This window comes from Lycorma delicatula, chromosome 12, assembly GCF_047948215.1.
Source record: "Lycorma delicatula isolate Av1 chromosome 12, ASM4794821v1, whole genome shotgun sequence".
NCBI classification, from domain to species: domain Eukaryota; kingdom Metazoa; phylum Arthropoda; class Insecta; order Hemiptera; family Fulgoridae; genus Lycorma; species Lycorma delicatula.
This window is the reverse complement of record NC_134466.1, coordinates 65,181,663-65,205,705: the sequence shown is the minus strand read 5'-3', so window position 1 is coordinate 65,205,705 and position 24,043 is coordinate 65,181,663. Positions and strand designations below refer to the sequence as shown.

General features: G+C 29.8%; 2 protein-coding genes across 5 annotated transcripts in view; both read left to right on the top strand.

Moving 5' to 3' along the window:
- Positions 1-13,825, top strand: part of LOC142333414 (uncharacterized) — a 118,483-nt gene extending 104,658 nt beyond the window's left edge. For 2 of the 4 annotated variants that reach the window (XR_012758597.1, XM_075380468.1), the window contains 2 exons: positions 1,522-1,689; positions 7,775-13,825. The gene's annotated coding sequence lies outside the window, so the exon portion shown is untranslated. Of the gene's footprint in view, positions 1-1,521; positions 1,690-3,215; positions 3,581-7,774 lie in introns of those variants that run through there. The other 2 variants (XM_075380470.1, XM_075380469.1) reach the window with 2 other exon arrangements.
- A 3,827-nt stretch (positions 13,826-17,652) lies between these two features.
- Positions 17,653-18,051, top strand: LOC142332790 (uncharacterized). The gene has a single exon (XM_075379406.1). It carries the CDS (start codon positions 17,653-17,655, stop codon positions 18,049-18,051), a length of 399 nt encoding a protein of 132 aa, XP_075235521.1.
- The last annotated feature ends 5,992 nt before the right edge of the window (positions 18,052-24,043 follow it).

The window sequence follows — 24,043 nt, the reverse complement described above, 5'->3', positions numbered from 1 at the left end:
TTATAAATAGCAAAAAATTTTGTCATAATTCCTGCTTCTGTTGCAAAGTGAAACTATTGAAATTCTTATTTACCCAAATTATTACAAAAAATTAATGGTTGTATATGTTTGTTGACATCACATGAAAAAATATATATGTCTTTCAGTTAAAATATATCTTTCAGTTTTTGAGAGAACTGTTGTCAAGCCCAAAAATTTAATAAAACACACTTTTCAGGTCTGGTGTAACTTCTTTGTTAAATTTGCTGTAAATTTATAAAATTTTGTATATTAAATTAATAGAGTCTAATTCAGAGCAAATTGTAAATGTTCAATCAAGTAACAGCAGATAAAGGATTTAGCAATTTTTACTTGTTTAACAAAACATAGCAGAAACATTTTTTAATTTTGACTGACTCAAAGATCTTTTTTATATTGAAAAAAAGAATGTAAAAAAATAATTACTCAAAGTAAATAATTAAAACAATACATTACAGACATATAGCTAAGAATTATTCAAAATATTGATAGTCACTGCATACATAATTCTCCGCTAATCATGTATATAAAAACATTTTTATCATGTATCTTTTATATAAATGTACTTGGGTTGTATAAAATTTCTTGGGTATTCTCTGTATTATATCTGGTTAGTTTCACATGCTTAATTCATTAACTTATTGTTCATACATTAAAGATTTCATGTTACCCCACAGGTCCAGTGTTGGTTAGGTGATCTTGCAATTAACTAAGATTGTTCGCTAATTTTTTAACTTAATATTGCCATTAAAATGGTACCTTATTTAATTGTTAACTCTTTTAATTTAAAAAAAAAATTCTACCAGATTTTTCAATAATTTAAAACATCATTCATTGGTTTGGTTTTTTAATATCGACAATATTTTACTATCAGACATGGTATGTTTAAGGTCTAAATTTCTTTTATGTATGACAGTGAACTTTACATGCATTGGTTTCCTCAGAATTAAATTCTCTACAAATCTTGTTAAGTAGTTTTATTTGTTAAAAAAGTATTTTTTTTTTTTTTTTACTCATATTTTTTGTGTTTTACTCAATAGTTTTCTTGAAAACTACTGAAGATACAGTTCTAGGACCATTAAAAAAAAATTGCAGATAAAGTTAACTAATTAAAATCACTAATTTTGCACTTTAATTTGTAACCCAAGAATTTCATTGTAGCCTATCATTTTTACTTCTAGAACAGAAATCAGCTCAAATCTTTTGCTAATTATAACAAGGCATTTCTAGGCCTGTATGTCTATAGTATGAACATTTTTCTTATTTTCACTAATAGAACATATCCTGAAATAACTTCCTGGACGAAGTTGTTTCTTCATGAGACACCTTGTATGTATGTGTGTGTGTATATATATATATATGAATGTAATAAAACAACTTTACTTATAGACCTGTCAAAAAATCATTACATTATTATAAAATGCAGCTCTTTATTGGAGTAACAAAAAATCAAACTTTGCTAAATAAAATAAATATTTTTGAAAAAGAATATGTATATTTCAGGAACAGTATTCATTTGATGTCCAACATATGTTTATCAAAAAGACAGCACATTTAAAAATGCATTTTGTAAAGCAATACAGTCAAATTTATTAAGAGATGTGAAAAACTGATACTTCTCTCTGTGCTAATTGATTGAAACGGGTTAAACTGTTATTAAATATTTAAGTGGTAATTATTTTTCAATATATGAGGTTTGTTCAGAAACTTTATTTTTTAAATTTTTATTATTTTACTGATTATTGGTCCTTGTCTCCTTCAAATTATACTCCCCTTCCCTATTCACACACTTTTCCCAGCAGTGATTCTACTTCGCGAAGCAGTCCTTTAAAGCTTCATTTGAAATGGTCTTTAAGGTGCATGAGTTTGCTTTAATGTCATCAATAGTCTCGAAAATGGTGTCCTTTCATCACCGATTTTAATTACTGAAATAAGAAAAAATTGCAAGTAGGGAGGCTGAAGGAGGGCAGTTATCTGATTTTCGGCACAAAACTATGAATTTTCAAAGCTGAGTGTGTGGGGGCACATTGTTGTGGTGAAGGAAACCATGAGTTGTCTCCCCACAACTCTGGTCTCTTTTTGCAAATTTGTTTACGTAACGATTGTAATATCTTGATAATACGTACAGTTCACTGTTTCATCATGAGGCAAGAATTCAAAATGCACAATTCCACTAAAATCAAGAAAACAGAGAGCATAATTTTGGCATTGGATCGAGACACATGCTTTCTTGGGGCATGTAGATCCCTAGCTTTCCCTATGGAGCTTGGGGCATGGAGATCCCCAGCATGGGTAAACCCAGCTTTTGTCTCCTGTTGTAATCCTTTGCATGAATGTTTCATCATCATTGGCTTGTTTAAGAAGTTGATGACAAACATTCACTTGATGTTTTTCCTGCTGTTCAGTCATCAAACAATGAACAAACTTTACTGCAACTCAATGCATGCTCAATTTTTCAGTCAAAATGTCATGAAATGAACTAATCGAGATGTTAATCTCTTCTGCAAGTTCTGTGACTGTCAGTTGGTGATTTGCATGCACCAGATTGTTGATTTTCTGAACATGGATGTCATCAGTTAAAATCGAAGGCCGTCCTAGTCAAGGGTCATCTTCAGTTGAATGACGACCACTTCTGAATCGTGAAAACCATTTGTAACATTGCATATGACCCAGAGCATCATCTCTGTAAGCTTGTTTGAAAAGTTGAAATGTTTCTTTGAAAATTTTCTCCAGTTTCCCACAAAATTTTACATTGTATTGTTGCTTGCAAAAAAAATTGCTGTTAACACTTAAATACGTTGCACTCAAATAAAAACTCAAAATCAAAACAAGATATCAACAATCCAAGAATATCTGGTTACAAAGGGGATTATGCAGAACACAATGCTGCCAACTGCATGTCACTAAATATCTCTGTTGGCCTGCAGTTAAATATGTTCAGATATTTTCTGAACAGACCTTGTATTAGTGTAAATTTATTTGAAGGTTTAAAAAATATGGTATTATAATTTTTTATTGTAAAAATCGTTTTAAGAAATTAATTTCTAAAAGTTTAAGAAATATTGGTCTGACTTGACCAATAGAAAAAAACAGGAGGCCTTGGATTACTAGGTAATCCAAGCTGTAATAAGCTGCTAGTTATGTTTTTTGTGTAACTGCTAACTACGAAATAAAAGAGTGCTTGGAAAATTCCACAGGTTCAAAAAAGAGGGTGGTAGTTAACCCATAGAGCTTTTATAAAGAAGTGGCTGACAGGATCCCATAGATAGAACTAGGACAGAAGGTGACGTAACTTCCATGGCAGTCATCAAGTAATGATAAATAAATGAAGGGGAGGGAAGAGAAAGAGAACTGCTTCTAAGTGGGCTAGATTGATTAATTGTTTTGCACAGGACCTAACCTCTGCTATACTTCACTTATAAAAATGAACAACCAATTTCCAACAACTAGAAATCAACAAAATTAACTTTTCGGTTTGGTTGGGACATTGAAAAAATTGAGTGTGTATGGCAATATGTTAGTTTTACAAAGTACAAAGCTTGTTAAGGAAGGTCCAAAATGGAACTTCATTAAAAAAATTTCTATGTGCGAGTCCTGTGAGGTTTATGTTAGAGAAACATGTCCTCAGGGCTGTGTATTAAGCTTTATTATTTTCAATAGTGATAAGCAAGATTATTAAGAATTTACTTAAACCATCATGTTATATGTTAACAATTTTACATCCTTGTGACACCCATGTCTTTTGCCTAGTGTTTGCTTCAAAATTCATAAAGTCCTTTTTAAATGGGCAATGGGTTCATATTTTCAACTGCTGAAACAGCATGTGATTGCTTTTCTTTTTTAAGAATCAATGATAATCATAAATAATTTTGTGTCATTAGGAATCTCGTTACCATCCATAAATGACACTTTAAAATCTTTAATTTTCAAAATTATTGGTAGTTTCATTATTGTCCATATTTTCTAAAGTATTTGAAAAAATTATGAAAATTATACTTTAAACATTTCTTGAAAAGCATAATGTATTTACAGACTTTCACTACGATTTTAGAAAAAAATTGTTTATGACTCGGCTGTTTCCCAGATTTTTAGAAAATTTATTAAATAATGTAAATAAAAATATAGATTAACAAGGTAACAGAACTGTTTTTTTTCTCAGTGTAATATTTTAGCTTATGAGGAAAAGCTTTATTATGTTTTAATTACAATTTTTAATAAATTCCTGAACCATTTTGAAAAATCATCTCATCAATTTATTTAAAATGGAATTAAAAGATTTCTTTGGCAGAAACAATATTAATTGTGGAAGATTATTTAAATAATACTTTTTTTTTTAAATTGAAAAAATAGTGTTTTCTCCATCTTTGTTCAACATACACATAAATATATTCTCAAATAATTTTGCCAATACCTTATGAATTGTGATTTATTTTGTAGTTATTTTTTTTTATATTTAGTATCTTCATGTATAATTCTCAACAGTATTTCACATGTTTATATGTATATTTTAAATAATTGTTATGTGATGTGTAATGTATTATTATGTATTGATAGTGTAAAATATTTATTATTTCAGTGAACACATGTGAGACATGAATTAAATATTTAAAAGAACTCAAATTTTTGAGATACTTACAAATTTTTAGATTTCTTACATTTTTTTATAACAGAAGTTAGGGTGTAGATTGGACATAATTAAACAATATGAGTTATATAAGGTATGATGAGATTTTAATTAGATTATGGATCTTTACTTATTTACTTCTTCATTAGATAAATCATTCTTAGGATTTTTCATTTAAAAAACTTACTTTCTGCTGGTGTCTTTGGATCTAGTCCTGTAGCAAAGCAGAGAATTGTGGTTCTTTGACAGCAGCTGGATATAATTGCAGTGATGTATATATGTTGGATTAAGATATAACCTGAAGATCGTGTATGGTATTGCTTTGGGTGTTTGCTTGATAATATTATTTTGAATGTTCTAATTGTCCTTATGTCTTTTTACGAAAGGAAGTTCTTATTCCAAGTCTAGAAACATCCAATCATTTTTTGTCAGGACAAATCGGAAAGTACAGATGTAGTTGAGACGCCAGTGACCTCATATATTAAATCATACTCTCAGCAACATCACTGGAAAGGGGTTGTTCAATGAAATCACTACCTCAAGGTATGAAAGGAAACATATTTTCCTTTCTTCAAATGGTTACTACAGATTTAACTTCTTGTTTGTTGCTTCTATCTCATTTTGCACTAAAAACACAGTGACAGTTGTACCTTAAAGGCTTGAGTTATGAGTATTTAAGATGTTAAACAATGTCCTCCAAATAAGCAAGAGATAAAAGCAATGTTGTGAAATCATTTAAATTGTGTTTAAATGATAATTTAGAATTTATTAGAATCAACCTTATTTCATCACAAAACTCAAAACAATTTACCCCAAGACAGCCAGTGCATTTCTGAATGCTTTAAAAAGTGTTCATGATCACTTCCTATTTCATTACAAAGAGCAGACAACAACCGGCTTTTAAGAAGATGGGCCTTAATAAAATTGGCAATTTTTACTACCTTGTCGAGAACAGTTTTCATTTTGTAGAGCACATAGTACTTTGCAATGTTCACAACAATTTGGCCATTTCTCAAGAGGTGCCACTTTCTGGATATTCCTGACAATGCCCTAGCACTATGTTTGTGTATACCTACATATCCTTTCTGTTACAGACAGGGAAAGATTAGAAACAAGTATGAAATTATTTCACTGAAAAACATAAAACATAATTATAATTTGTTATTTTAATGTGCGGTTTTTGTCAATTGGCAATAGAAATGAATATTACTGTAAATTTGTTAGACAAGCCAGACATTTTATAAATAGTGGAATTATAGTAATGTATTTCTAAACAGTACCACTTTCCATCATTTTTAGTTACTACTGGTGTTGTTCTCCCAGATAACAGGGTTAAGATGACTTGTCTCCTCAGTTCAGTATGTTAAGACTCAAATCCTTGATGAAAATTTTCGGTTCAAGGAATGTAGCAAAAAATGCTGATGCTTTGGAATCAGTCATTCATCCTGATTGGGGGGGTTTAATTACCCCCAATCCTTTACAAAGGTGTGGTGTCAGTGAGGCAGTTATGCTATATGCTGCACTTGTCTGGGCTCACCACTTGGCTTTTAGGTGTTATGCATACATTTTGCTACATGCCCAGTGACTCCTCTTTTTGGCTGTTATAAATGGTTATAGAACAGTCTCGCGGGAGGCAGTCTGTATTATAGCCGGAGTCAAACCAAGATATCTTGGCTAATGAGCATAAGGAACACTGCATTCCAAGGTAAATAACCTATTGACATCAGACGAAAGTAGGAGATGGAAGATTGGAGCCTTGTTTCTTGGCAGGTCAGGTGGGACGAATCCCACACAGGTTGCTACACGCATTGTATATTTCCTATAGTGTCTGTTGTAGGTGTGATTAGATGGGTTTCCCCCAATCAGTATATCGATGAGTTTGGCTAGGTTTCATTTGGTGGTGGATTTGAGTCAATGCCTGGATTTTGGGAGTGATGATACAGTGAAGCACATCCTGTATGTCTGTCTCTATATGAGGTCAAATATTCACGAGCTGTTAGGGAACTTGAGAGAATGCATTCCTTTCTGGATCTCCATATTAACTGGATGATCCGCAAGGTTTTGTTCCATCCGCTTGGTTTTCTTCCAAGCCATTTTCTTTGGTTTTTTTTTTAAAGAGGTGGAAGAGAACCCCATTTTGAGCAGTGTCAAGCTCACTAACAGGTTTTGCAAGATGTTATTAAATATGTATGTGTTCCTGCACACTACAGACTAAACCACCCCTGGCTACCCACCCTTCTTGATACAGTTGATGTGCATTACTCATGGAAGGGGGAAATACACCCTCACAGACATTCAAACACCACAGTCAACAGATACGGTTGGTTTTGTAGGTCTGCAGAGGGAGTTCAGTTGAGGTATTTGATCACGGCAGGATCCCGGGTGGCTACGGTTCCAGCCTAGGCATGATAGGTTGGAGGTAGGCGTAATGGCATCATGCCACGGTTATATTGTTATTGTTTGATTCGATTTGGGGCTTTTACATCGGTGGCATCCTGACAGGCCTGGCTGATTACTATGAGATGTAATGAGGGGTCTAAAGACAACATCCAGTAAAGTCCCTCGGGGCTCGAAACGGAGGGTGTGGTGTGGCGACCGGTGACGTTACCGTTCTTCCCCCTACAGGGTTGGGATGCCCAGATAACAAACACTATTATTGAATTTTTTTTTATTGAATATGAATAATATATCGTAATATGATGGGTTAGGGATTGTGATTGTTTTCTAGTAAATTCTAAAGAATTTCAATCACAGTATAGCTACTATCACAGCTCCGTTTAAGGAAAACAGGTGCTGAAGTATTTTGTGATTGACATGGTAGTGTCCCTTTTGAAGAAGTTCCAGGTCAGTAAGTTACTTTTTTGAGTAAGTTTGTGAAATTTAGTGCTCTCACAACCAGTATAGAGTATTTAACAAATAAGTAACATTCCATCTTGGAGATTTAGTAGTAATTAATTTACCAATGCAACGGCAAGAATTGTTATGATTTAAACAAAAAGTTATTTATAAATTACTAGCAATCTGTATTCAGTTCATTATTTTAAAAATATTCTAAATGTTTTGTATATTCTTTTAAAAATAATTTAATTATTTATTTTAATTTAAGAATTACAATTTTTTTTTTAATTTCAGTACTTAAGAAGCTTATGAAAGGAAATTTTCTGAAGCTAAATATGACAATTGATTCAGTAAATTACTGATTCGGTTACGGTTCAAAAAATCAGTATAATTACTGAGGCAGTTTTTTTTTGTAGCATGAAAAAACTTTCGCATTATCGTCCAGAACAAATATATTACAAAGGCGTTATGCACAGATGTCCTCTCTGATGTAGATTAACATCGTGTTTCGATATTTTATTACTTCTGTACTTTAGAATCCTTATTATAACTACTGAATCAAGTTTCCAAACAACATAAGTAGATTAAATGTAAAACACACCATAAATTAATATCTTATTTTATATCGAACAAAAAAGTACTACAATACAATAAGGTAATTTTGGCTTAATTTTCCAAATTTTACATGCAATGTGATCAAATTTTTTTAATTGGAATATACATTTCTTTACATAAATTTTATGATTTTTTTTTTAAATTCCTATTTTCACTTTATTAATTAAATTTTGTTTAAGAGTTCATTTAAGTTCAATACTAGGTCTACTATTCATGTAACATTAGAATACAACACTATTCAAAAATAGTCTAATATTGTTTGAACGGGACTAGTAGTTGGAAAAAGTCTTATTATCTTAATCTTATTTTTAGGTAGATTTCATAAGAAAGCTACCTATTTCAATGGGTAAAAGTTCAAAAAGTGTATATATATTATTAGCAAAACCAATTCTTTTGTTATTGTATTTGTCCATATTCCCTCCTGTACTAATTACACCAAAGACAAAAAGTATAAACAGTTTACCACTAAGTGTACAGAATTCAATAATGCTTCATACCTTATGTGCTTTTAAGGGTTCCCCTCATCTACAGTCTTTCTTTTAAACAATCGCACATTAAATTAGGAATAAAATTGTAAATGTGTAAAAATATGTACGTCATATTAAATATTATAAAATTAAAAAAAATTTGTGAACAGTACTGTATGTGTGGCTACCTAGCTGCATAACAATTTTTTTTTAATTTTATAACCGATGATGAGGGAAATCCTTGAAAGCACATAAGGTAAGAAGCATTATTGAATTCTGTACTGTTGGTGGTAAATTGTTTATACTTTTGCCTTTAGCATATCTATATCTATGTATTTCACTTTCTCGTGAACATGGGCAAAATCAGACCATGGAGGTGGAAATGGGAAGGGCTTTCTAAAAAAAAAACAATATCGCTATAACTTTCTTATTAAGTAAAATATCAAATTCATTTCATACTATTCTTTGAATAAGGGTCTAAAACCTATCTTAAGTAAAGTTTTTTGATAATGTGTTTACCGGTGAAGATATATAAATTTTTATCCTTCATTTCCTAGTTTTCCATTGCAGTTATAAAAATATGTTCGCATAAATAATATAGGGTTAAATTAAATTTTATTTTAAAAACTTTATTAATTTATTTAAAATATATTGGCTTCTGGCCAGTACAAATTTTTTTAAAATTTAATATAAAAAGATTCTGTTTTATGATGAAAGAAATTAAAATTCTTAATTTTCTAAGTTTGAATCGGTATCAGTACACGACAGAACATAAGTATACGTTGTATTTATTATAGTGGACGTAATTATTTATTTATAATAGAGACTGAAAGATGTATTTTTTTTAAATTCACTTTTCGGCAAGCGATCCGAATTATTGAAAATTTTTAAATTGTAAATTTCTATGGCGTTATTTAAGATTGAAGAATTCTATGGCTTTAAGATGTTTAAAGAATATCGATTTGCACTACACCTAGAACGAAAATTTGTTTAAGGTTTAAAGCTATTTTTCAATATATTTTGTTAGCATTTTAGTTTGTATTCTTTATTTCAATAAGAATTTATTTACTAAAACATACCTGTAGTTCAAATTTGATATCGATGATGAGAGACATTATATTTAAAACTGTGCACTAATTTTTTTGTGGTGGATATGTACATTTGTACATCTTATTTAAAGTATTTTTACAACGTAATGCATTGATATTTATATATCTTAAATTTCATTTTACTTTTTATTTTGTAAATTATTTATTATCGGTTGTTCTCTTATAAGAGTAACCTACATGTCGTTTTACATTTTACATTATTTTTTTAGTAATTATTTTTGTTTATAAAGTAAATTATAATGTTTTGTATTTTCGATATTAGTGTATTCAATATGAGCTTATACTTTGTTATCGATATGAATTTATTATGACTTATTTCATTAATAATAAGAATGTGTGACTGTTACATTAACTAGATATAAGTATATACAGAGTGATTCAGGAGGATAGGACAATACTTTGATAACTCATTCTAGAGGCTAAAAATAAGAAAAAAGTTCATATAAACATAGGTCCGAAAACGCTTTGTTAGCGAGTTATACAGGGTGAAAGATTTCGCCCGAGTTTCAGTTCCTCTGGGTAAATTAAGGCTTTCTGAAATTCTGGGAAGGTCAATTTAGGGGCAAATTCAATTGTTTCTTATGGTTTTTGAGCTGGGAAATCGAAAAACATAGGTCCTAGAACTGTATGTCTCTTAGTTTCTAAGATATCCTGTGTAAAACACCAAAAATAGGGTCAAAAACACATTTTTTTACGTTTGACGTACATAACGTTAAATTGGTGATAAATCTTACATTTTTTAAACATAAATTGTAGAGAATTTAATTATAAGAAGATTGATGTAAATAATGTCAACCTTGCTGTGTGCCATTTCTATGACGTAAACAATTTATTTAAGCAAAATCATTTATAATAATTTTAAATATAAAAAATTGTTATGGATTTATGAGTTACGTTTTGTTTTAACCTCGTACAGAAAGTTACATTTATGGAAGTAGGAAAACATTTTAACGAATCTATGCAGATAGATTTGCATGGAACAGAAAAATCTAGAGATTGACCAAATTGTCAACTGTTTTTTAAGTATCAAAAGTAATAATATTAACATGGAGTGGATTAAGGATATTTCATTAATAATTTTTCCATATAAAAACTTAATTTGTGACTGCAGGCTCTTCCTCAAAGATTCAAATACTGTATCATTTTTATTTTTGCAAGTCGCTTAATAAAATATTAATGAACAAGAAGTTTGTTAAAGAAAGAATGTTTGCTCAGGAAATGGAAACTGAGAGTTTTGAACTTCAAGATCCACAATGGTATGACAGAGAGACATACACCAACAATCTATTAAGAACCTCAAATACCTTTATCAGGCATGATGGGTAGAATTGCATGTACTAGTATAATATAAATGTTGTAATGATACTGCAAACTATTAATCACTGTCTGCACAATTCAATGGTTATAAAAGAGGTAACGAAACGTCTGTATGTATGTAGTTGTAAATTCCATTAAATAAAATAAATTATTACACAAATTTTATGCAAATCTATCATTTATTCCATCGAGTGAATTATTCTATTGTTATTATTATTATTACTATGAACTAAATTCATTTGATAAATTTAACTGACTTTTGTCCTGTCAATAAAGTATATTTTACGATTCTTCTCAATAGTAGTGGACTGTATAAAGTAATTTGTAAATCTTTGCCTATTGTGTGTATGACCTTTCACTAATAGTAATTAAATGAAAGAAAAAAATTTATTGGCTGTTATCTTACAAATCCAAACTGAAAAAGGTACGATACTACAAAAATAAAAATCAATTTTTGGTAATGAATTAAATTTCATATTGTGCATATTTAAAATAAAATAAACATGCTAAGCGATGGCAATTGAATGGAAAAGAGTGAAACTCTATACACAACAAAGTCACAATTTAAGTACCTACAAAAGGCTTTGTAAATCCTACAGTGTTGACAGTTAATATATGAAGCGATTAAGCTATTTACTGTGACAGTAAACACCAAAAAAACTACAGGCTTTCTCTTTCTGATAAGGTAGTAATTGAGGCAATCTGTAAAGGCGTTGAATGTTAGGTGTAATCTGAGATACGAAAGAGTGAATGTTTCTTGTCACTGGTTAAATTTTTATCGGCTTTCGCTCTCTTATATGATATTTATAAAAGTAATCTGTAAGGGCGTTAGATGTGTGGTGTAATCTTAGATACGGAAGAGTGAACGTTTCATGCCATTGATTAAATTTTTCTCGGCTTTACCTCTTTGATAAGAAAGTTATAGAAAAAATCTGTGTGGGCGTTGAATGTTTGGTGTAATCTAAGATACGGATGAATGAGTTTTTCTTGTCATCGGTTAAATTTTTATTGGATTTCTCTTTCTTATAATGTAGTTATTGAATAATCTGTGGGAGCGTTGAATGTTGGGTATAATCTGAGATACGGAAGAATGAATGTTTCTCTTCATCAGTTAAATATTTATAGGCTTTCTCTTTCTGATAAGATAGTGAGGGTGTTGAATTTTCAAATATAAGTCTGTAATCAAACCATGATTGTTTTATTACATTCTCAAATATATTCTGTTAACAGTATAAAAAGTGTTTTGAATGTATAAAAACTGCAAACCTAATCGATACAGGATGGTGATTTGATGTCAAGTCACTTGCTGTGTTCTGAAATTCTATCTGCATCTCTACTATTTTAAGTTATATCTTTGCAAATATCAATTGATGCTTGAAAATATATACTGTCAGAAAGTGTAAAAAAAATGTAATGTAAAATTACTCGACAAGGTAAAAACCTTCCTAAAAAAATTAAGAATTTAAACAAAAATCTTTGTTTCATTTCTTTAAGCAATTTTTTATTGTATATTTTAAGAGATTTATATTTAAGATTTTCTTTTTTTTTACTGATGAATTAATTAATTTAATTCTATTATGATAGTTTTAGAGATTTTGGTTTATTTTTAATACTTGTGAAACATTTGTTTTTTCGTTGGAATTAATCTATTCCTGGATTGTCCTTTTTGTAACCTAAACGTTTTGTTTCTACCACATTAAGTTTCAATGTTTTCCTCCATTCTTTTACGACTACCTAGAACACAATTAAAATCGATCAGAGTCAACATCTTGTTATATTATACCCTTTTTTGATTTTAATTGTTCTGACAATTCCAAATAATTTTAACTGTAGAAAAGGCATTGGAATTTTTTTTTCCCAGCAGAATGATATACCTTTTTAAATTATAAAAATGTAATTGTATAATTGTTATATATCACCATTCTAACTAAGATTACTATTTTTACACAAGCTACCTGTTCTACCAAGGTCTTCCCTTTCTATAAAACTCTAATATATTCTACAAATTGTTTATCGATGTCTGCTTCTCTTCTATTCTATTTACTACAACTTTTATAAGATTTAAAAGGTTACTGAAAGAAGAGAACTTCCTCTGCGACTATTAACTTCTCTTTTTTCTCCTTTTTTATGTAAAGTATGAATAGCCACAGAAATAGCAGCAGTCTACTTGCCATTCTTTCGAAAAGAACAAAAAAAAAAAGGTTCTAACAGTATAGCTTTTCTTCGGGTGCTTGCAATTTCAATATTTCTCAAAAAATAATTTTCTTAAATTTTGCTATCGCAAGTTTATATAATTGTTATATATAAAAATATTTTTTCTTAATTTTTTAGAAAATAATTTTCTTGGTGAAATAGAAAATATGTTATTGTAATAAAAAGTGCAATCGATTCAGTTTTAGAAATATGTTTATATCATAAATTGTGTTTTTTATGTGTTTTTAATAAATAATATTTTGTTCCCGATGTAAAAAATTTCAGAATGATGTAATTTAATTTTATAATGTGTTTGTTAAGATTCATTTATTATATACTGAACCAGCTTAATTAAATATTGTTAGACTTTATTTATTGTAACGCATTATAATTCAGTGTAGTGATTAAATTATTGTAAATTAAAGGTGAATAAAAGAAGTGTTCAATAAATATTTGTGTATTGGCAATTACTTAATGTATACAGTTAATGTATAACCAAGGTATTACACTGAGGCTGGAATTGTACAGTGTCTGTGAAGTCTAAACTTTAATATCCACTTAATTATTAATATTGTCAATTAATTTTCAGGTATACATTGTAAATTATTTATTTTGTAATCTAATAAACAATGTTCCATGGAAAACAGGTTGATTTTTATTTAAAACATACACTATTCTTTTCCTAAAAACTAATGTGATCAGATGCAAGTAACCTAACCTACATTGTGACGAGTGGTAGAGATGTGTGTATACATTCAGGTTTTAGGTTTGAATCTTAACACGTAACATAAATAAAAGATAAAATGTGATCTATCTCTTGTATTTTAAAATATTTTAGAAATCTTACCCTTTCAGTTTAACATTTTTAGTGTTTTTAGTAATACATCGTGACGTCAAGGTATCTTTTCCTAAGGAAAAGTCAGGAATTTTTAGAAGAAATCAAGAAGATTGCAAAAAAATTCAAAGACGCATTTTTGTTACCAAATGTAGATATTTAATTTTCAGATACACATTGTAAATTATTTATTTTGCAATCTAATATACAATGTTCCACAGAAAACAGGAGGATGTTTAAGTAGTGGTGACCCATTGCTCAGCACATTGCTACTACATGCTTTAAGCAGCCTTTAACATGTCCTTTTCTTATTTACATTTTCCAATTATTTTTACGTATTAAAGGACTGTTATTGGAATTTATCTCAAATCACCACGATTTTTGTTTTGTTTAATATTTTACGTAATTGCTTTTAAATGGCATCTAAAAAGACTGTTTACTGGTGAGTGGTTAGATTAATCCCAGTACTCAGTCGATTGAGAACGGGTAGAGATGTTTTCTATGACTTACACACTTTACAGTTTTCCTTAATTAAGGTAGCTTTCACTGAAAATTTAATCTGCCAGCAATACTTCAACTTAATAGACGAATACTTTGATCGGCAGTTGTGAGAACAGTGGTTGTGATAAATATAAGTGTTATTTGCCCAGATATTTTGGTCAGGGTTATAGCATTTCAGCAAAAAGTGATACATTTGATTCCTTGACTTCATTTATGGAAAATGTCAACACAGTTACTTCTTGTTATTGCAAGATGATGTTTCTTAGGCGGAGATTGTGGGTTTTCAATGTTGTAAAAAATAAGTTTTACTTAAGTTTATATGAAGATATTGGTGCGACTTTTTAAATTTTTTCCTGATGGTTGTATAGCATCAAAATCCATGGTCTTGAACCAAACTTTGATGGCATCAGCAAATACCTGAACGTTTTTTGTCCACTCATTTGACTGGTTTGATGCAGCACTCCGAGATTCCCTATATAGTGCCAGTCATTTCATTTCGGTATACTCCGTACATCCTACATCTCTAACAATCTGTTTTACATATTCCAAACGTTGCCTGCCGCACAATTTTTTCCTTCTATTTCTCCCTCCAATATTAAAGCGACTATTCCAGGATGCCTTAATATGTGGCCTATAAGTCTGTCTCTTCTTGTAACTATATTTTTCCAAATGCTAATCTCTATCAATTTGATGCAACAACTCTTCATTTGTCAATTTATCCACCTGTCTGATTTTTAACATTCTCCTATAGCACCGCATTTCAAAAGGTTCTAATCTTTTCTTCTCAGGCACTCCAGTAGTCCAAGTTTCACTTCCATATAAAGCTACGCTCCAAACATAAACTTTCAAAAAAGTTTTCGTGACGTTTAAATTAATTTTCGATGTAAAGAAATTATATTTCTGACTGAAGGCTTGTTTCACCTCTGCTATTTGGCATTTTATTTTGCTCCTGCTACGTCCATCTTTAGTAATTCTACTTCCCAAAAAAAACAAAAATCTTCTACCCCCATAATCTTTTCTCTTCCTATTTTTACATTCAATGGTCCATCTTCATTATGTCTACTACATTTCATTACTTTCCTTTTTTCTTGTTTATTTTCATATGGTACTTCTTGCGTAGAACTTCATCCGTGCCATGTTTTAGTGGAAATTTACTTGACTGGCAGCATTACTTTAATACATTTAATGATGTAATTCATTCTAGAAATGACCTATCCAATATTCAAAAATTACACTACTTAGTCATCTTTAAGAGATGAGGCCCTTAATATCATCAAAGACTTACCAATTACAAGGGAAAATTATTCAGTCTCCTTAGATCTCCTTAAAAAAAGATATGATAAATGCATAATCTCTGTTCATCTTATTGAAAATATTTTAAAAATTGGTTTCATTGAAAAGTAATCTGCAGATAATTTAGATCATTTTATTAATAAAATTAATTCTTGTATAAGTTCATTGGAGGCAATGAATTTACCTGTTAATCCTAATGAGCTCGTTGTTATGCAGTTACTAGCATCAAAATTAGACAAAAATTGGAAAGAAAGACTTTCTGATGAAAACTTTCCTAATTTCAAAAACTTTGTTGAGTTTCTTAATAATAGAAGACAAATACTTGAAAATGTTGCAGCTAAACTTGAGTATAATTTGCAATCAAATAACACTCACTCTTTTAACAAACAAGTATTTAACAAACCCTTTAAAGGTCAAGGGAAATATAACAATACAAATAAAATTTACAGAAGAAATTTAGTTAGTTACCATGCAAATTCAAAAATTATTCAATGTACTATGTGTAAATCCGATCTTTATTTATATAAATGTAAAAAATTTCTTGATTTAACAGTAGATGAACGCAAGGAATTTTTAGTCCAGAATAAGTGTTGCTTTAATTGTTTTCGAACAGGTCACTCTGTAAATAATTGTATGAATAAGCATGTATGTAAAATATGTTGCAAAAAGCATCATTCCTTAATCCATACAGAGGAAATTAATAAATCTAGCTCTAAGCCTGAAAATAATACTTATCGTGCATTAAAATTACAAACAAAAATGTTTTATTGTCTACTGCTGTGTGCAATACTGTGGACAAACATGGAAATTATCAGACATAGAGTGTTGCTTGATACAGGCAGTCAAGCCAATTTCTGCACAATGGAATTTGCTCGTAAAATTGGGCTAACTAACAAAAAATAATCTTCCAATTTCTGGAATTAATAACTCATTATGTCAATCAAATTACAGTGTTACAGTTAAACTATACTCTCGCATTGAAAACTTTACATTACATTGTTTGTGCTGTATTACCTAACCTAAATGACAATCTTTCTGCTAAATCATTTTATTCATCATCTTAATTTACCTGAAAACTTATTTTTATTGGGGACCCAAACTTTAACATTTCTTCAAATATTGATGTCCTTTTAGGTGCACAGTACTTCCTAAACCTTATTCTGCTGAATAAATTTTTACGTAACCAGCATTCTCCCTTGATACAAGAAACAATACTAGGATATATATTAGCTGGAAACCTTCCTTTAAATGTTACACACAACAATTCCGTTTCTTCCCTTTTCATTCGTAATGACAATAAACTTCTTTCATCACAGATAGAAAAATTCTGGGAGGTAGAAGAACCTATTTTAGTCAAACAAATCTTCCATGATAACTCATTATGTGAAAGAAATTTCATAGAAAATACAATTAGAAATAAGGATGGTAGATTTATAGTTACATTACCTCGTAAATCAGATAACATCAAACTTGGTGATTCTCTTAATAACGCCAAAAATAGATTTTTGTCTGTAGAACGTAAGCTTATTGAAGACCTAGTTTTAAGAAGGGATACTCTAATTTTATTAATTAATATATAAACCTTGGTCATATGTCTGAACTTAATTCAAAAGATTTATTGATACCTGACTCAGAAGTTTTTTATCTACCTCATCACGCTGTTTTCAAGGAAACAAGCTTAACAACCAAACTAAGAGTTGTGTTGATGGCTCAACCAAATCCAGCAATGGTCTATCTCTAAATGATACACTAATGATAGGACCTTTGGTCCAACAAGACTTATTTTCAATAATTTTAAGATTTAGAGTCTATAATTATGTTATCACATCTGATATCACAAAAATGTACAGACAGATTCTAGTTACTCAGAAGGACAGTAATTTGCAAAGAATACTGTGGCGTGAAAACCTTGAACAAGACTTAAAGCATTATGCCTTAAGAACAGTATCTTATGGTACAACTAGTGCCTCATTTTTAGCTACTCGTTGTTTAGTTCAAATTGTCAATGACAATAACGATCAATTTCCTAATGCCTGCAGAGCCATATTAAATGATTTTTATGTTGATGACCTTATTGCAGGAGCTGATAGTGTACATGAAATTAAGCAGTTAAAAATTGATGTATGTAACTTATTAAAACAGTATGGCTTTCCCCTTCATAAGTGGTTCTTCAATTGTCAAAATATTTTCTCCACTGATGATACTGTACTATTAAATACACCTACCTATATCATTAAATAAAAATGAAAACATACATACTTTAGGTATATTATGGAATAATTACTTAGATAAATTAACTTATGAAGTCAATCAAAGGAAAGTTAAAATATTCACTGACATATTTTATCAATTATTTCTGGTATCTATGATCCATTAGGTCTTATTGGACCCATTATATTTTTATGCAAACATTTAATGCAAAGCCTTTGGCTAGTCAAGTGCAATTGGGATGATACTTTACCCGATAATTTACTATTGCAATGGAAAATTTTATACAATTTTAAACAGTCAATTAAGTTTTGTTAGTTCTATAAATGTTGACATATGTGTAAAAGTTAAACACTGATAGTAGCATCAAATCCTTTCAACTCGCATGGATTTGCAGATGCATCTCTTAAGGGTTTCGGATGTTGTATATATATGTTAGAATTACTTACTGTAATGATAAAGTTTCATGTAATTTATTGTGTTCCAAATCACGAGTTGCCCCTTTAAAACAAATGATTCTTCTAAGACTTGAACTCTGTGCTTGTTTGCTCTTATCACGCTTACTTAATCAAGTTACATTAGCTTTAAATGAAAGAATCAATGAAATTCATTTATATTCTGATTCCATGATTGCACTCCATTGGATTCATGGTCAATCCACCAATTGGAAAGTGTTTGTAGCCAATCGAGTTTCAGAAATTCAACAGTTGACTTTTAATGCGAAGTGGCATCATATTGAATCACCTTCGAATCCTGCCGATATACTCTCTCGGGGATGTCTTCTGGAAAAATTAATTAATTTTGTATTATGGTGGCATGCTCCAAGCTGGCTTTTGCAAGATTCTTTCTGTTGGCCAACTAATCATTACTTTAATTCTACTGAAACAAAGGTTGATCCTCAATGCCTTGTTGAAAATGTCAAACTGTTCAAGTATCTCTTTTGACCTCTAATATTACTGATTATACTGAGAAATACTCATCGCTGTCTAAACTAATTCGTGTCTTTACTTATTGTTTTAGATTCATTCAAAATATTAAGCATAAGTCTACTAACGATAGAAAATTTGATGCATTGTCTTCAAATGAATTAGAATTCATTAGAACTATTCCATTTTTGATGGCCTAAAATCATACTTAACTTGTGAAAAATGTCCAAAATTATTTGAAAATCTAGAAAGTGACTGATTTTGAAATTTTTATACGGTAATCTACAGTTACTGTAGATTAGTTCTGAAATATGTAGTTCTAAAATTGGAAACTAATTTTATCACTGCAATAGAAGCATTTCAGACATATTCTGAACTAATTTGTCAACTTCAGGAAAGAAAAACCCACAAATTTATACCATCTTCTGCCAAAGAATTGCTATACACTCTAAAAGAAATTAATGATGTTCAGGAACAAATATTCTTCTCAAGCGTAGACAATTTTTATAATCCTAGTATCCAGTACTTAAGAGTTGTGGAGAACCAGTTTTGATAAAGTTAGTAATTTTCAGTGGATAAATTTATGGACTGAAATTACCTGCTCTGATTTAGAAGAGAGTGCACAAGATGTTAATGAAATTATAAAAGAAGATTCCATAAATATTGGTGACCTATCTGATGAATGTACATTGTCGAACCAGGTAATTCAAAACTAAAAGGTAGGTTTTGGTTCAAGTTCTGAAAAATACCAGATATTATTGAAGAAAAGTGGAATGCAATTGTTAAGGTGTTTTGGAAGACCGATATTTTATGTTTGTGATGTCTTTGCCTGGGACATCTACTCCAGTTGAGAGTTTTTTCAATTACAGGAAACATTTGGTCTGTAGAAAGGAGTAGACTATCAGTATCTACTGCTAACCATCTGCTAAATGTTAAAATTAAGTCAGAATTTTCTTGTTATGAATTTTATGATGTAATTAAAACAAATCTCTTCTGAAAAAGACATGTCTAGTAAAAAATACAACTGAGTAAATAAAGTTTAATGTTTCCGTAAACTGCTAAGACTTTTAAATTATTTCAAAAATATGTCCTGGGTCGGACCCAAAAAAATATGCCAAGCCTAATTTAATTTCACGTAATACACACATTTGTGTAAGTAGACGGTTATGCTGCTAAACTCAACACAGTTGAATATCTGATATAAGTTGGCTGAACATTATTTTTGTAATCAAAATACTATTAACAGAGAACAAAGTCATGATTACATAGTGTAATATTTTAACACCCAGAACTGCCACAATGTTCAAGGAAAAAGGTATCCATGCAGCTTTAAAACAACACAAAATTCATGAACTTCATAAACAAATTTACAAAATATAGTAACTCAGGAGTATATGCCGATTGAAATTTAGTAACTTCACAAATATAATATTAGGTAGATTGGATGCAAATTTATTTTCAGATATTTGGAAGATATGCTAGCAATAATGCAGTATTTGTTTAATGAATTTTGTAATTAAATTATAACCAAATATAAATCTGTAGTAATAGTTGATTTTGATTGAACTGCAGTTATCTTGCCCCTCGCATATTAATCGCAGCATAAATTGAATTCTTTGGGCCATGAACTAACAGATATCTTATGCTGATGTTGTCAGTGGAAAATCTCATTAGACACGATCACAAAATACGAGGCGTGAAAATTCTGGCAACGTTAGGACTGCTACCTAACAAATGTTTTACAGATTTGACGTATTATTGAAGAATGATGGATCACATAATTGATCTTGCGGAAATTATTTCCAGCAAGTGAATCGAGACAATCATTACTAATTTCACTGTAAGATGCAAACAGCTTGTTAGGAGGAAAACTATATTTTTAAAAATATAGCAACATTGATGTAATTTCTGAAGCGAGGTTATTTGCAGAATATCACCCTTAAGTATTTCAATTTTATCAGTCTCAAATAGTACAGAAGGCAATAATGAAAACAAATTTCCTTCCTAAGGTGTCTCTGCCAATGAAACGTTATAGTCCATGAGAAGTTCTGAAAGTGATTGATAAATAAATAAATGCAAATTTAACTCCAGGTTTCAATTTAATCACCAGTTATGTATTAGAAGCATCACCAGAAGCATTACAGTTTAATTTTCTATCTTTAAATATATATAAAAATAAATCTATTTTTTAGTTAGTTATTTTCAACATCATTTTATGAATCTGACATTTCTGCAGACTTTTGAAAATACCATAACTATTATGATTCATAAGCTGGTAAATATCTATATGGTGTGAAATCTTACGGATCCATTATTCTCCTTCCAGTGTTTAACTGTTCTTCAGAAGCTGAAATCATTTTTCTTTGATTTTATGAAAGGACAGCCATAGAGCAAGTTTTTCCATGTTGTCAGATCGGACAACATTATTTTTGAATCAAAGGAACTGTTTTGACTGTATCTGGATGTTTGATAAGGTGCGGCATTATTTTAAAATGTAAAAAGAAGAAAGCCCTACCATAATGTTTTATAGATAGTTCTATACCTTGAAGTAAGCTGTTTTTAAACTAGATTTAAGATTTTCTCACAGATTTGTACGATATAAAATCCAGTATTCAACAAGGAAGTGTTCTTGGCCCAATATTGTATTAAATGTACACTGCAGATTTGCTTTAAACTGACAGCCATTTTTGTTTATAGAAATCCACGTGTTACCTCAGAGAAACTGTAAATTTTTTAAATAGTCTTTGAAAGCAGTCAGGTTTACTTATGTCACGTTTACAGTATCTAGAAACAACTTCCTATACAGGAATACTCAACGGTAAGTTTTGTTGACATCACTCAAGCAGATGATGTACATAGGATTTTATCTTGACCATCACCTGTACATGAAGAAGCATATACTATCTAAAAAGGAGCATACATCTAAGTCTACAAAAAATTTATCGGTTACTTGGACGCAAATCTAAATGAAATAATTGAGCATTTGAAAGCAAAAACGCTCACAAAAGTGTTATCAGCAACAAGCATATCAAGATCTTAAAACGATTACTGTTATGCATGAAATAATCTAATTCAGTTCAAATTATCAATAAAGAGTAATCAGTTTATCATCAAGTAAAGTATAATAAAAAAAAAGAACTAGGTATCTTTCAAATAAGAGTGAGTAATGATTATGAAAAAGGAATAATAAGGAAACTATTTTGAAAGATAAAAAAGGAACAACAGAAGGCCAGAAGAAGAAAAACAAAATTGAGCAAAATGTACGGGGAAGAAAAATATAAAGTATTTTTTTTAATAAATATAAATAAAATATTTACCACAAATAATACAGTCACGAGTAAATTTAGAAATAATATAGAAGAAAGAAACTATTATAACAAAAATGGAGTATATCAAATAAAATGTGAGTGTAACAATGATGCATATAGGACAAATGAGATGACAATTTAAAACAGGATTTAATGAAGTATAAAATCATATAAATATGGAAAAAAGGATTCAAATAATGCAACGCATTTGGTACAAAAAGGACATATTAACAGTGAAATGATAAAAATCCTTAAAAAAATTACACGCAGATAAAGGAAAACTTTTAAATATTCTAGAAGACATGGAAATATTCATGCTGAAATTTAAAGATCAGCTGATAATTAATGTACAAATAAACACTCGATTTGATGTAATTTTTTTATAAAAATTTAAAATTGTTAAAATGAAGAATCAGGATTATTTTCAAGAAATTATATAACTATTAGAGCAGGAGGGACAAAGTAGAATAGACCATGACAGTACGGATGGGTAGTGGGAGTGATATTTATTCGATGATCCCATCTCAGGAAGACTCAGTGCTAAAAGTAGTTAAGAGAATGGGGGTACTCTGAAATGCATAAACTACAAATGCTAGGACGGGCAGAAAATAACACTCAAATCAATCAACAAAGGCTAATGAACATCCAAATTTTTTAGCACTTAACCTCGCTGATAGTAGTTCATTTTGTAAGATTAAAAAGATACAATTTTATATAATTATAAGATTTTGATTTGACGGTTAAAATTTTGGGTAATTATTGTATGTAATGTAAAAGTTTTAAATAGTTTAATTATATTAATATTTATGTTGCCATAACCTTGATGACATATCTTATCATTGACACCCTATTCTTCAACTTGTATAATTGCTGTATAAATAGCAAAAATAGTTCTAGAATCAGTAATGGATTTGATAATAAAAAAGTGGGATACATGTACACTTTTAAAGAAGAAGATAATATTGAATAATGTATCAGTGACCAGATTTCACAAGTCTTTTGTTACAGGATTGTTTTTAATTTCCTGGGATCATAGCTAAGAGCTATACTGCAAGATAGTTTCTTTGGGATCAATTTTCTCAAAATTTTGCCAACATAATCCCGCTTCATATTAAGCTCAGCAAATGTGTGAATGTGTCTCAACCATTTAAAAAGAATTTTGCCCCCAAATTCTCGCTCTTTCTAAAAAATGCGTATTTTTTAACTGGATTTTTTAAATTTTCAATTAAAATGTCGACTCTTATACTTTTTTCTTGTATATTTATATCTCCACTATGTAGTAATAAGAACCGATGCCAGGAAAGTATAAAACTTTGTCGCCGGGTTTTTTTTATTAGTGAAGAATTTTTATTTCATTTTTCTGTACAGGCATTATATCGGAGAGAAAAGATGAACTCTAGGTTCACTATAAACCTTTTTTATTCCAACATATTAGAACACAATCTTCTTTAAAAGGAAAAGTTAAAAAATTACAAGTAAGTTTTTTAGCTAAGTTTTAATGCGTTTTTAAATCCATTGTACGAATAAAATTATCTTTTACTTTTTAGCGACAATTATTAAGCATTATTACCGACATACTCTTGATTTTAATTTATTAAAGTAGAATGGAATAAAAAATATCAGATAAATAAATTAATAAAGAACAATAATATAATTATTAGATTATCTAAATTTCATTATCCGATTGTTTTGTTTTTATTCATATTTTGTCAAATCTGTTGGTTTGAAAACAGGCCATAGCTTTAAATCTTTTTTTTTTTTGTTTCATGTGGTTGTATAGTTATATTAAAA